The sequence below is a fragment of the Grampus griseus genome (assembly GCF_964374135.1).
Source record: "Grampus griseus genome assembly, chromosome: 15".
Taxonomy (NCBI): domain Eukaryota; kingdom Metazoa; phylum Chordata; class Mammalia; order Artiodactyla; family Delphinidae; genus Grampus; species Grampus griseus.
The window spans coordinates 23,962,475-23,975,655 of NC_139009.1; the positions used below are offsets into that span (position 1 = coordinate 23,962,475).

The 13,181-nt window shown below is 42.0% G+C and overlaps 1 protein-coding gene across 1 annotated transcript in view; it reads right to left on the reverse strand.

Annotated features, from left to right (window-relative positions):
- Positions 1-11,049, reverse strand: part of CAPN13 (calpain 13) — a gene marked incomplete at its 3' end in the record, with an annotated part of 57,016 nt that extends 45,967 nt beyond the window's left edge. The window contains 1 exon segment of the mRNA XM_082672738.1: positions 10,825-11,049. Within this exon segment, the coding sequence (XP_082528864.1) occupies positions 10,825-11,022 (198 nt within the window). The 5' untranslated portion in view covers positions 11,023-11,049.
- Positions 11,050-13,181: the final 2,132 nt, after the last annotated feature.

Consider the following 13,181-nt stretch of genomic DNA (forward strand, 5'->3'; position numbering starts at 1 on the left):
CCCATATATATGCTGTCTACAAGAGACCCACTTCAGACCTAGAGACACATACAGACTGAAAGTAAGGGGATGGAAAAAGATATTCCATGCAAATGGAAACCAAAAGAAAGCTGGAGTAGCAATTCTCATATCAGACAAAATAGACGCTAAAATAAGGACTATTAGAAGAGACAAAGAAGGACACTACATAATGATCAAGGGATTGATCCAAGAAGAAGATATAACAAGTGTAAATATTTATGCACCCAACATAGGAGCACCTCAATACATAAGGCAAATACTAACAGCCATAAAAGGGGAAATCGACAGTAACACATTCATAGTAGGGGACTTTAACATCCCACTTTCACCAATGGACAGATCATCCAAAATGAAAATGAATAAGGAAACACAAGCTTTAAATGATACATTAAACAAGATGGACTTAATTGATATTTATAGGACACTCCATCCAGAAACAACAGAATACACATTTTTCTCAAGTGCTCATGGAACATTCTCTAGGATAGATCATATCCTGGGTCACAAATCAAGCCTTGGTAAATTTAAGAAAATTGAAATTGTATCAAGTATCTTTTCTGACCACAACGCCATGAGACTAGATATCAATTACAGAAAAAGATCTGTAAAAAATACAAACACATGGAGGCTAAACAATACACTACTTAATAACGAAGTGATCAATGAAGAAATCAAAGAGGAAATAAAAAATTACCTAGAAACAAATGACAATGGAGACACGACGACTCAAAATCTATGGGATGCAGCAAAGCAGTTCTAAGAGGGAAGTTTATAGCAATACAAGCCCACCTTAAGAAGCAGGAAACATCTCGAATAAAAAACCTAACCTTGCACCTCAAGCAATTAGAGAAAGAGGAACAAAAAAAACCCAAAGCTAGCAGAAGGAAAGAAATCATAAAAATCAGATCAGAAATAAATGAAAAAGAAATGAAGGAAACAATAGCAAAGATCAATAAAACAAAAGCTGTTTCTTTGAGAAGATAAACAAAATTGATAAACCATTAGCCAGACTCATCAAATCAATAGAATTAGAAATGAAAAAGGAGAAGTAACAACTGACACTACAGAAATACAAAAGATCATGAGAGATTACTACAAGCAACTCTATGCCAATAAAACGGACAACCTGGAAGAAATGGACAAATTCTTAGAAATGCACAACCTGCCAAGACTGAATCAGGAAGAAACAGAAAATATGAACAGACCAATGACAAGCACTGAAATGGAAACTCTGATTAAAAATCTTCCAACAAACAAAAGCCCAGGACCAGACGGCTTCACAGGCAAATTCTATCAAACATTTAGAGAAGAGCTAACACCTATCCTTCTCAAACTCTTCCAAAATATAGCAGAGGGAGGAACATTCCCAAATTCCTTCTATGAGGCCACCATCACCTTGATACCAAAACCAGACAAGGATGTCACAAAGAAAGAAAACTACAGGCCAATATCACTGATGAACATAGATGCAAAAATCCTCAACAAAATACTAGTAAACAGAATCCAACAGCACATTAAAAGGATCATACACCATGATCAAGTGGGGTTTATTCCAGGAATGCAAGGATTCTTCAATATATGCAAATCAATCAATGTGATACACCATATTAACAAATGGAAGGAGAAAAACCATATGATCATCTCAATAGATGCAGAGAAAGCTTTCGACAAAATTCAACACTCATTTATGATAAAAATCTCCAGAAAGTAGGCATAGAGGGAACATTCCTGAACATAATAAAGGCCATATATGACAAGCCCACAGCCAACATCATCCTTAATGGTGAAAAACTGAAAGCATTTCCACTAAGATCAGGAACAAGACGAGGCTGCCCACTCTCACCACTCTTATTCAACATAGTTTTGGAAGTTTTAGCTACAGCAATCAGAGAAGAAAAGGAAATAAAAGGAATCCAAATTGGAAAAGAAGAGGTAAAGCTGTCATTGTTTGCAGATGACATGATACTATACATAGAGAATCCTAAAGATGCTACCAGAAAACTACTAGAGCTAATTAATGAATTTGGTAAAGTAGCAGGTTACAAAATTAATGCACAGAAATCTCTGGCATTCCTATACACTAATGATGAAAAATCTGAAAGTGAAATCAAGAAAACACTCCCATTTACCACTGCAACAAAAAGAATAAAATATCTAGGAATAAACCTACCTAAGGAGACAAAAGACCTGTATGCAGAAAAGTATAAGACACTGATGAAAGAAATTAAAGATGATACAAATAGATGGAGAGATATACCATGTTCTTGGATTGGAAGAATCAACATTGTGAAAATGACTCTACTACCCAAAGCAACCTGTAGATTCAATGCAATCCCTATCAAACTACCACTGGCATTTTTCACAGAACTAGAACAAAATATTTCGCAATTTGTATGGAAACACAAAAGACCCCGAATAGCCAAAGCAATCTTGAGAACGAAAAACGGAGCTGGAGGAATCAGGCTCCCTGACTTCAGACTATACTACAAAGCTACAGTAATAAAGACAGTATGGTACTGGCACAGAAACAGAAAGATAGATCAATGGAACAGGATAGAAAGCCCAGAGATAAACCCACGCACATATGGTCACCTTATCTTTGATAAAGGAGGCAGGAATGTACAGTGGAGAAAGGACAGCCTCTTCAATAAGTGGTGCTGGGAAAACTGGACAGGTACATGTAAAAGTAAGAGATTAGATCACTCCCTAACACCATACACAAAAATAAGCTCAAAATGGATTAAAGACCTAAATGTAAGGCCAGAAACTATCAAACTCTTAGAGGAAAACATAGGCAGAACACTCTATGACATAAATCACAGCAAGATCCTTTTTGACCCACCTCCTAGAGAAGTGGAAATAAAAACAAAAATAAACAAATGGGACCTAATGAAACTTGAAAGCTTTTGCACAGCAAAGGAAACCATAAATAAGACCAAAAGACAACCCTCAGAATGGGAGAAAATATTTGCAAATGAAGCAACTGACAAAGGATTAATCTCCAAAATTTACAAGCAGCTCATGCAGCTCAATAACAAAAAAACAAACAACCCAATCCAGAAATGGGCAGAAGACCTAAATAGACATTTCTCCAAAGAAGATATACAGACTGCCAACAAACACATGAAAGAATGCTCAACATCATTAATCATTAGAGAAATGCAAATCAAAACTACAATGAGATATCATCTCACATCAGTCAGAATGGCCATCATCAAAAAAATCTAGAAACAATAAATGCTGGAGAGGGTGTGGAGAAAAGGGAACCCTCTTGCACTGCTGGTGGGAATGTGAATTGGTTCAGCCACTATGGAGAACAGTACAGAGGTTCCTTAAAAAACTACAAATAGAACTACCGTATGACCCAGCAACCCCACTAGTGGGCATATACCCTGAGAAAACCATAATTCAAAAAGAGTCATGTACCAAAATGTTCATTGCAGTTCTATTTACAATAGCCCGGAGATGGAAACAACCTAAGTGCCCATCATCGGATGAATGGATAAAGAAGATGTGGCACGTATATACTATGGAATATTACTCAGCCATAAAAAGAAACGAAATTGAGCTATTTGTAATGAGGTGGATGGACCTAGAGTCTGTCATACAGAGTGAAGTAAGTCAGAAAGACAAATACCATATGCTAACACATATATATGGAATTTAAGAAAAAAAAATGTCATGAAGAATCTAGGGGTAAGACAGAAATAAAGACACAGACCTACTGGAGAACGGACTTGAGGATATGGGGAGGGGGAAGGGTGAGCTGTGACAAAGCGAGAGAGAGGCATGGACATATATACACTACCAAACGTAAGGTAGATAGCTAGTGGGAAGCAGCTGCATAGCACAGGGATATCAGCTCGTTGCTTTGTGACCGCCTGGAGGTGTGGGAGGGAGGGAGACGCAAGAGGGAAGAGATATGGGAACATATGTATATGTATAACTGATTCAGTTTGTTTTAAAGCAGAAACTAACACACCATTGTAAAGCAATTATACCCCAATAAAGATGTTAAAAAAAAAACAAACGAGAGAGAATAAAAACGTGGATTACACAGTCAACTTTTAGATATTAGAAAGACCAAAAGAGCCTCACAAACATAGGCGGAAAGAAACGATAAACAGAACAACTGGTGAATTACAAAATAGAAACACAGCAAGATCAGTAACACAAATATTGAATACATTGTATTTGGGGAGAAGGTTTACTTAGACCCAACCTTTGGCTAATATGCTAGAGAAACCCAAATAAAATTAGAAATAGAAAGGAGGTTTTAGCAGTATAAAAACATGATGTAAAATTCTATACTAATCAGTTTAAGCATACTGATGATTTTCTGACAAGAATTAACATTGCCAAAATGATCCAAGTTGGTAAATAACCTGAAAATCAATAACCTTGAAACAGTATTTTTAAATAATCAAAGAATATCTCCCTATTATCTCTGTCAAGGCTTCTAAGCTCAAAATTTTCTTGCTGAATTCTCTCAAACTTTTAGGAAATAATTCCTGTGTCGCTTAGTTTGTGTTTAAAAAAAGAAAGAATCCTGCAACCGGTTATTTTAAGAAGTCAGCACAGCCTGGATGCCCAACCTGAGAGAGAGAAACACATACACACACACACACACACACACACACACACACACACACACATCACATCACAGACTGATTTCATTTACGGAAATATACTGAAATAAATACCCGGCAAATGAATCAACAATAAATTATACAACTAACCCACTACCATTAAGTAGGGTTTGCCATAGAAATGCAGGATGCCAGGATGGTTTCCTATCAGGATATCTAATGGTATAAAATATCATTTACATGGGCCAAAGGAGAAACAATTGCTATCTTTCCAATAAATGCCTTGAAGGCATTTGATAAATGCACAACTTTCTCTGATTTACCAAAACAACAAAATCGAAAATGAAAAAACCCAAAATTTTAGTTAATTAGGAATAGAAAGATACTTTATGAAAATTAAAAGATAATTATTTCAAATCAAAAATCAATTGTCAACATCAAATTTATGGGCAAACACTAGAATTGTGTGCATAAAAGTTAGGTACCAAACTAGCATTTTTTTATCTCCTGTCCTGAGCTGCCTGTTCCTTCCTCACTCTGGGCTTTAGAGGGGTCCTGGGTGATCCAAAAAGAGCAAAGGTAGGAGGAGACAGAAATTATACCCAGAAGCATTTCAGCCTGCCGGGCTGACTTTCTGAGACCAGGCCCACAGAGAAAATAGATCAAGATGGTTGGTAGATAAAAATCCCCTGGCTCTGGGCAGGTCCCCTGTCACTAGGTGGGCTGGGCACACCAGGGCAGTTAAGAGAATGTGGTAAGACTGGCGATGGGCAGTCTGTACCCCGAGTGTGATTCAGAATCACGCAGGAGCTTCGCAGACATGGAGACTGCTGGAGGCCGCCCCCCATGACCTGGATTTAGTAGGTCAGATGGAGGTAGAGTTCAGGATCCACACAGCTCCTCAGGTGATTCTGAGGCCCAGCCAGGGCAAGGAGCAGGTTCAGAGAGGTTGAGTGATTTATCCTAGGTCCCACAGGAATCAGGCTGTGCACCAGGCACTCCGCTCCCATAATGCCTTCCCCATGGACCACACTGGCAGGCAGGGTCTTCAGTGTTTTCTGACTCTGTGAGATGGACTGGCCCTTTGAGGTCTCTGCAACATCATTTGTACAGAAGGAAGCTGTGATAGTTCATTTTCTGTGCCAATTTGACTGGCTCATGGGGTACCCAGATTTTTGGCTACACACTATTTCTAAGGAGTGTTAGCATTTGAATCAGTGGACTCAGTAAACAAGATTGCCCTCCCCAATATGGATGGACATCATCCAATGTATTGAGGGCTTGAACAGAACAAAACGTAGAGGAAGGGAGAATTCACCCCTTCTCAGCCTGACTGCTGAGCTGGGACATTGGTCTTCTCCTGTCCTGGGACTGGGAATTACATCATCAGCCCCCCTGGTCCTCAGGCCTTCCCACTTGGACTAAACTACGCCATCAGCTTCCCTGGGTCTCCAGCTTGCAGATAGGAGATCTTGGGACGCCTCAGCCTCCATAATTATGTGTGCCAATTCCTCATAATAAATAAATCAATAGGATATATCTATGTAGCTCCTGTTGGTTATGTCCTGTAGGAGATCTCGACCTCTCCCCTCTCCTCCTCCCTCTTCCCCTCTGCATCCACACCCATAACCCATACCTGAAGTGGTACCAAACAAGGCACTCCCCTGCAGTTGTCTCTGGAGGTGTCCCTTCTAACACGGCATCACTTCCTATGTTTTGGACAGCGATTCCTGTGTTCTTGTCAAAGGCTCCTCATGCCCTCCCCGAGATGGTGTGCTGCTCTTGGATGAGGAAACACCCGGTTTAGCGTGTTGGTCTTCAGACACAGGCCCTTTCAGCCGGTGGCCACAATTCAGGCTGCGCCAGGTGGCAGCGTCACTCCCTTTTCTATTTTTGCTAGAGAACTTTGCTTTATTGGAATCAGAGTTCTTTGGCTCCGTGGCAATTGGCTGTTGGCACGCTCTCTTTCTGTCGCCTTCTGCTACCTGTTGCCTTCACAGCCTACATTCAGAGCGCCACTTTGTTAACCCCTTCCTTTCCGGAATAACTCATGCTGAAACCAAGGTGAATCATTTATAGTAAGTGATCCTTTCGGAAACTCTGCTCTGGCTACTTGGAAGATGAACGTCGGTGTCTGGGTAGGCAACACTTCATTCTGGGATGGCCACAGGCCAAAATCCACAGTGGGGCTGGGTGCTGAGTCCTGAACATGTTTTGGGCCCCCAGCCCATTCTTCAGTTGAGAAATGAACATGTTTTTCACTAAAGAATGGGGACAAAGATGAAATTTCAATTCCTCCGTCTGACGCAGTGGCAACTCTGCTGTGAAGATCTACGTCTACAATTCTGTGTCTTCCAATATGGTAGCCACAAGCCATATTGGCGACTTACATTTAAATAAAATTAAATTAAATCAAATCTGCAATACCTCAGTCACACTAGCCCATTTCAATTGCTCAATACCAACACGTGACTAGTGGCTACTGTATTGGCAGAAAGGACATTTCCATCACTGCAGAAAGTTCTATTGGACAGTGCTGACCTACTGAATGAGGATAATAATATTATCTACCTCATAGGCCTGTTATGGTAATTAAATGAAATGTTGTATGTAAAGTGCTTAGATTAATACCTAGCATAGGTACATGCTTGATAAATGGAATTTGTTATTATTCATGAAATAAAATGTTTAGAAGAAAGTGACTCTAAGTGCCAAATTCAGTTCGGGGAAATATCACGCAGAGTCTCCAGGTATAGGTGTAATTCTCAGCATTGTCTCTTGCTGAGGCTGGTGTTGCAGGAAACATTGAGGAGGATGAGGAGTTGGATCCTTTCAGTGCCATTTGCTCCAGGCACAGTCACAGGCATTTACAGAACCTGACTGCCTGCTGGTGGGGGGAGGGGAGGGTGTGGGGAGTGGGTTACCAATTCCTCAAACCCAGAAAAGCTGAAGGAGGCAACAGAAGGAGCTTCTACAGCAGCAAAATGGATTAGGGTTAATTGTTAGAGAGAGGGAAGACAAGAAGAAGGAAGAGGTAGGCGAAAGGAGAGAGAGAGAGAGAACATGAACTATGGGATGCGAAGCAACTTTTCTTCTTCATGAGGCACAGAAAGCTGAGCCTAGTTTCATGCCCCTGACTCTTGCACTGTTGCTGAACCTACCTAGCCTAGATGAGTACGCGAGGTAGCATGATACCCATGATGGTTTAACAGTTGCCTGGAGTATGAAGCTTTCCCATTACCTAGAAAAGCCTAGAATGCAGACATGGCCTAAGGAGCCTTGCTGCCACCTCAGCCATTATATAACTGAAGTTTAGGGGATGCCAGTCAGGCCTCTGGTTAGGCACTGAGCAAGCTTTAGATTGGGAGGCAACCTTCTAATAGTGATAGGCAAGAAAATGTGAGAAGAAAGGCACTACGCACGCTCCCTGCCAGGCTACCCTGGCCTCCCCAAATGGTTTCCTCTGACCCACATTTCTCCTTAAAAGTGTTTGCTGAAAATGGCTGAAGACTGAAGCTGAGACGACTGGACAGTGAAAGCCCAAGAAATCCCAGAGGATGGTCCCTGTGGCTGCTACTCTATGCCGTCCCTCCCAAATCAGTCATAGTAACAATAGCTAGTGTTTAGTAAGTGCTTACAATGTGCTAGACAATGTTCTAAGTATTGTCTTCATTCATTCCTTAAAATAATGTTGTTAGGTACTGGTACCATTTTTATCCTCATTCTTTTCACCTATAAAAATGGAAAGGAGGGCAGAAGATAGACAGGGATTGATTCCGTTACCCAGACAAAGTAGAAGATTCTATTGGTGCACAAGGTATTATTAGCAGCAAACAGGAGCCTAAAATACATCACGAGCTTATGATGAAGGCTTATAGGAGGCGATACAGTTGTGGTGTTAGGAATATGTCTCAGAGCCAGACTCCAGGGCTCAAATCCCAGCTCTAACACTTTAGGCAGGTCACTTAATTCTCTGTTTCTGTTTCTCAACTGTAAAATGGGGCTAATAATAGTACCTCCTCATAGAGTTATTATGAGGATTCAGTGAGTCAAGTAAAGCCAGGCCTGCCATGTGGTCAGCACTATCTAAGTGTTGGCCATTACAGGTAGGATTGCTCCATGCTGGCTGGAGCTTCTCCTTCAAGGCTCTTTTCAGTCGCAGCTGTGAGCTGTGGCAGTTGAGGACGTCACCATGTTTAAGGGGTGAGTACATCAGCTTTCTCCTCCACCATCTTACTTGGAAAACAGGTCAACTCAAGAATCCTCTATTATACATGTAGCGCTTGAAACCCATTTCAGGTGCCTGTGGACAGAATCATTCATTCACTCACTTATTCATTCACCCAAGTCCTAACAGAATCCTGTGGGGCACACAATCCTATGTGAGGAATAGTACCATATGTGGAGTCAGAAATTTTAGTTTAAATCCTGGCTCTTTCCCTCACTCACTGTGTCACATTGTGCAAGTCACATCACCTGTCTGAACCTATTCTCTCATAAAACTGGGAAAGAACATGAGACAAAGTAAGAGAAGACACATGGAAAGCTCTGGAAAATACTATACAAGCGTAAGTGCTGACAGTTGTGATAAGGGATACAAAGAGATATGACATATCCACATATACATTATACAAGAAATGTTGGAATGAAAAATGACCCCTTGGTAGAGCCTTTGGATGGGTAAAAGAAGAACGGAAGTAAAAAGTATCTGGCCCCTGGCTGCCTCTGTTTTGGGCTCCCAGAATGATTCTGTGTGAGTCATTTCATTTCTGTTTGCCTCAGTTTCTCCTGGACCTCAAAAGACATCACAGTTTGAGATGTTGCTGGAATTAGATAATAAAAAACTCTCAACGCTTTCTAAATAAAAATGTTATAAATTCTTTAACACTATAAATATGGTCTCACATCTATTGCTCAGTACCTTGTGAAAAAAAAAAATTCTAAAAGAACCTCATCTGAAAATAACAAAGGGAGAAAAATATAATCCTTCCAAGCTCTAAATAGAGTTCTCTGCTCAGCTCTCCTTAGGAGTGAAGTCCACAAGTAGGGAGTCATTGTTGGGGACTTATTGCCTCTGGATGGTAAGATGGATTCTAGAAGCTTGAAGCATCCCCATCTTAACTAAGTAGCATCCTACGCCCCACCTGATCCCCACTCACCCTCCCCTTCCCCAAAGCTACAAACTGGTCCTGAGTTAGGACAAGAGTTGTTACCTCTAGAGTTTCCGTCTTGTTCTCTGTCATCAGAAAATACCTATTCTGTATAACCTAACCTGGCTTTATTGAGTGTGTTGCACAGAGTGCTTGGCATTTCATTCGCATTCAGTAATGCTTGCTGAAATCATAATCATCAGCTTACTAGACATTAGATCCTCTCCTCTTATTCTAGGTTCTGCTGGCTGCTTTTGGAAGCATGAACAGGAGGTTTGAGCATCAGGGCCCTCAAAGTGGCCCTTAGCCAGGTCCTTTGCGTCAATGAAAATGATATTATGAGAATGTCCAGTGGGCTGAGAAATTTCCCTTGGAGCTTCATGCCCTGAAACTGTGATAGTTCTAGAAAAAACCAACAGGGCTCACCTGGCTTCAAGGTGGAGTTAGCGGTCGTCTACTGGGGTGGGGGAGTCGGGGGGTTTGAACATTGCCGTGAAATACCTCCCTAATTTTACAGCTGATGTTCACAACTCTTTTATAGGTGATCAGCCTTTATAAGATTGAAAATACAAATACACATGACAGAGGCAAGGCAACTGCTGAAATTCATCCTATTATATAAGTGACTGACATGTTATCTTCCCTTTGAGTAAATTCTAATAAGGAAAGAAAAAAGATAAAGACAGTGATACCTGACAGATTGAAGAATGATGAAGACTGACAGAGGGGCTCATTTACGGAGATTGAAGAGACCCCACAGCTACTACTACAAGCCTCCTACCCATGCGTTCCCATTTTTTATGTGGGAATCCTGAGGCATGTAATCTAGTGACATGCTGTCTTAGAACTGGGGTCCTGCTTCCTGGTACAGGGTCATTCCATCCCACTGTGGCTACAACTCTGTAGCTGAGGGACCAGATGAACTTCAGTCTCCTTCCAGTTTGAGTTGGGCCAGCTCTGAAAACCAGGTCTCAGGCCCCTCATTTCAGGGGGAGGCACCATGGGAGGCAGCATGTCAGAGGGTCCAGGAGCTGGGCGTGTCCCTAGAGAGGAGGTTCACTTACCTTTGGTCGCATCCAGCTTAGGCTGGAGAGGTTTTTTCCCTTGAGCAGCTGTAGACCTATGGAATAAGTCTCAGCAGGGAATGTCTCATCCTCACACAGCAGGCCTCTGTTTAGGCAATAATCCCGCAAGGAGTAAAAGTCCTGTTGCCTGAACTTGATGATGGGGGTCTTGGCTAGAAGCTCCTGGTTGTGCGCCATGACTCTTCTTGGAAGAGGTATAAGGTCTTTCCCTTTCAGTGAGAAAAAAGATATTTTTAGGGGTAAGCCGTCAAGTCCTTTGCATCATTAGATGTGAACCCTTGAAAGGCACTCAGATGTCCCCCACTTTTACAAGTGAGGAGACTGAGACCCAGATCAGTGCTATCCCTGGTGACACAGCCAGTTGGTAGGTGAGCCCGGACTGCAATCCCAGCATCCTTCCTTCTAGTTCGGTTTTCAGTCTGCTGTACTGAACAGCTTCTCAGGATGCTCCTACGTGCGTGAGAGACTATTCATACATGAATGAACATTTCTTGAGTGCTGACTTTACCCCAAGCACTTCTCTGAATGCCGGCAATCCAGAGATAAATATGACGCGATCTTTATCCCCTGGGGGCTCATTATCAAGGGGGAAAAATAGATCAGACATTTCAACAACAAGCTCTCATTCAACGGAAACTGTCTAATTAAAAATGCGTACAGAGTCCTGTGGATGGATATAAAGAGGAGAAGCTGGGAACTGCGGAGGAGAGTCTGGGGTGGTTCTGCCACAAGCACTGACGTTGGAATTGGCCTTGAGGGAAGAAGAATTTGCCAGGTGGAGAACTGGCAGGTAGGTTAAGAAAAAAAAAAAAAAGTCCCTTCAGGTGCCCTGAGTAGCAACTACATGGAGGACCAGGAACTGGATTGGAGAAGTCATGGGTGTTAGAGGGGGTGGGAGGGGCTGGAGAGGCAGTGGAGTGAGGGTTGGGAGTAGAGAGTTTTGGCAGACAAGGCCAGGAAGGTAGGTTGGAAAACTGGACTGCTTTCGTTTTATGCCCTGCAAGCACCGCAGGGCCACTGGAGAGGTGGCTTATGGTCAGATCTGTGTATGGAATCGTGGAGCAAGTTGGAGGTCATACAGCGGGATGGGGAGGGTCTGAGACGGGGCAGAGGCTTGGAGGCTGCGATCTGTGTATGGAATCGTGGAGCAAGTTGGAGGCCATACAGCGGGATGGGGAGGGTCTGAGACGGGGCAGAGGCTTGGAGGCTGCGATCTGTGTAGGGAATCGTGGAGCAAGTTGGAGGCCATACAGCAGGATGGGGAGGGTCTGAGACGGGACAGAGGCTCGGAGGCTGCTGCATATTTGTCCACGGGAGAGACAGTGTTAGAGCAGTGGTAGTGAAGATGGTGGAGAGACAGATTCCAGAGTCATTTTTTAGGTAGAACCCATAGGATCCGATGATGAATATAGGGGCGGGAGGTTGCGGATGTGGGGGAGGAAGAAGAGGCAGTGCAGTGAACAATCAAATGAGCTTTGAAGTTTGCTCTCTGCTCTCACCACCTACCTACCGGTTCTGCAATAGTGCGTTAGTATTCAAGCCTGTGAACCTATCTCTCCACCTGTATGGATTAATGATATCAATCTCAGAGGGTTTATTGCTGTATTAAATGACACTGGACCTAACAGACTGAACAGAGTGACTGGCAAACAGCAGCCACTCAGTAAATGTTGGCGTCCTAATTTCTCTTAAGAGCAGTCAAGGTAGCCTGGGTTTTCTTGTCCAGGAAGCCACAGGGGTGTAACTGATGCCATTTACCAAAATATGCATCACATCCTCCATCTGCAAGGCAAGCTGGCTTGGATCTGAATCCTAATCCACACTTACTAGCTGTGGGACTTGAAAAACCTCTTTAGCCCATAAAGCCGTGCTTTTCAATCTTCCTTGACCAGGGTCTATAAAGGTGACACAAAAGACCGGAAGGTCCATATGTCCTATCCATAACCACTTCACAGCGAAAAAGGAATCAGGTAATGATAAAGAACTGGAGAGGAACATGAAAGAACAACTCATAAAGAAAGAATATGAGCTTACAATCAGGATCTTGGATCACAGAAAAAATATGCAAACTTAAAAAATAACATAATTTTCTTACGGTTAACATATAATAGTAGTATGTTGCAAATTATTTAGATAACACAAATTCATCGGCAAAATAGCACCAATAAGTATCACTGTACACACATATTTGGAGGGAATGATGCATACAATTATCTAGCAAAAGAGATAAGAATAATTTATATTTGAACTATTAGGTTGGACCACATGAAACTGCCATTTTTATAGGTCAAAAATGGTTGAATATAGTCAGTATCATATGGTTTAACCTAAGGTAA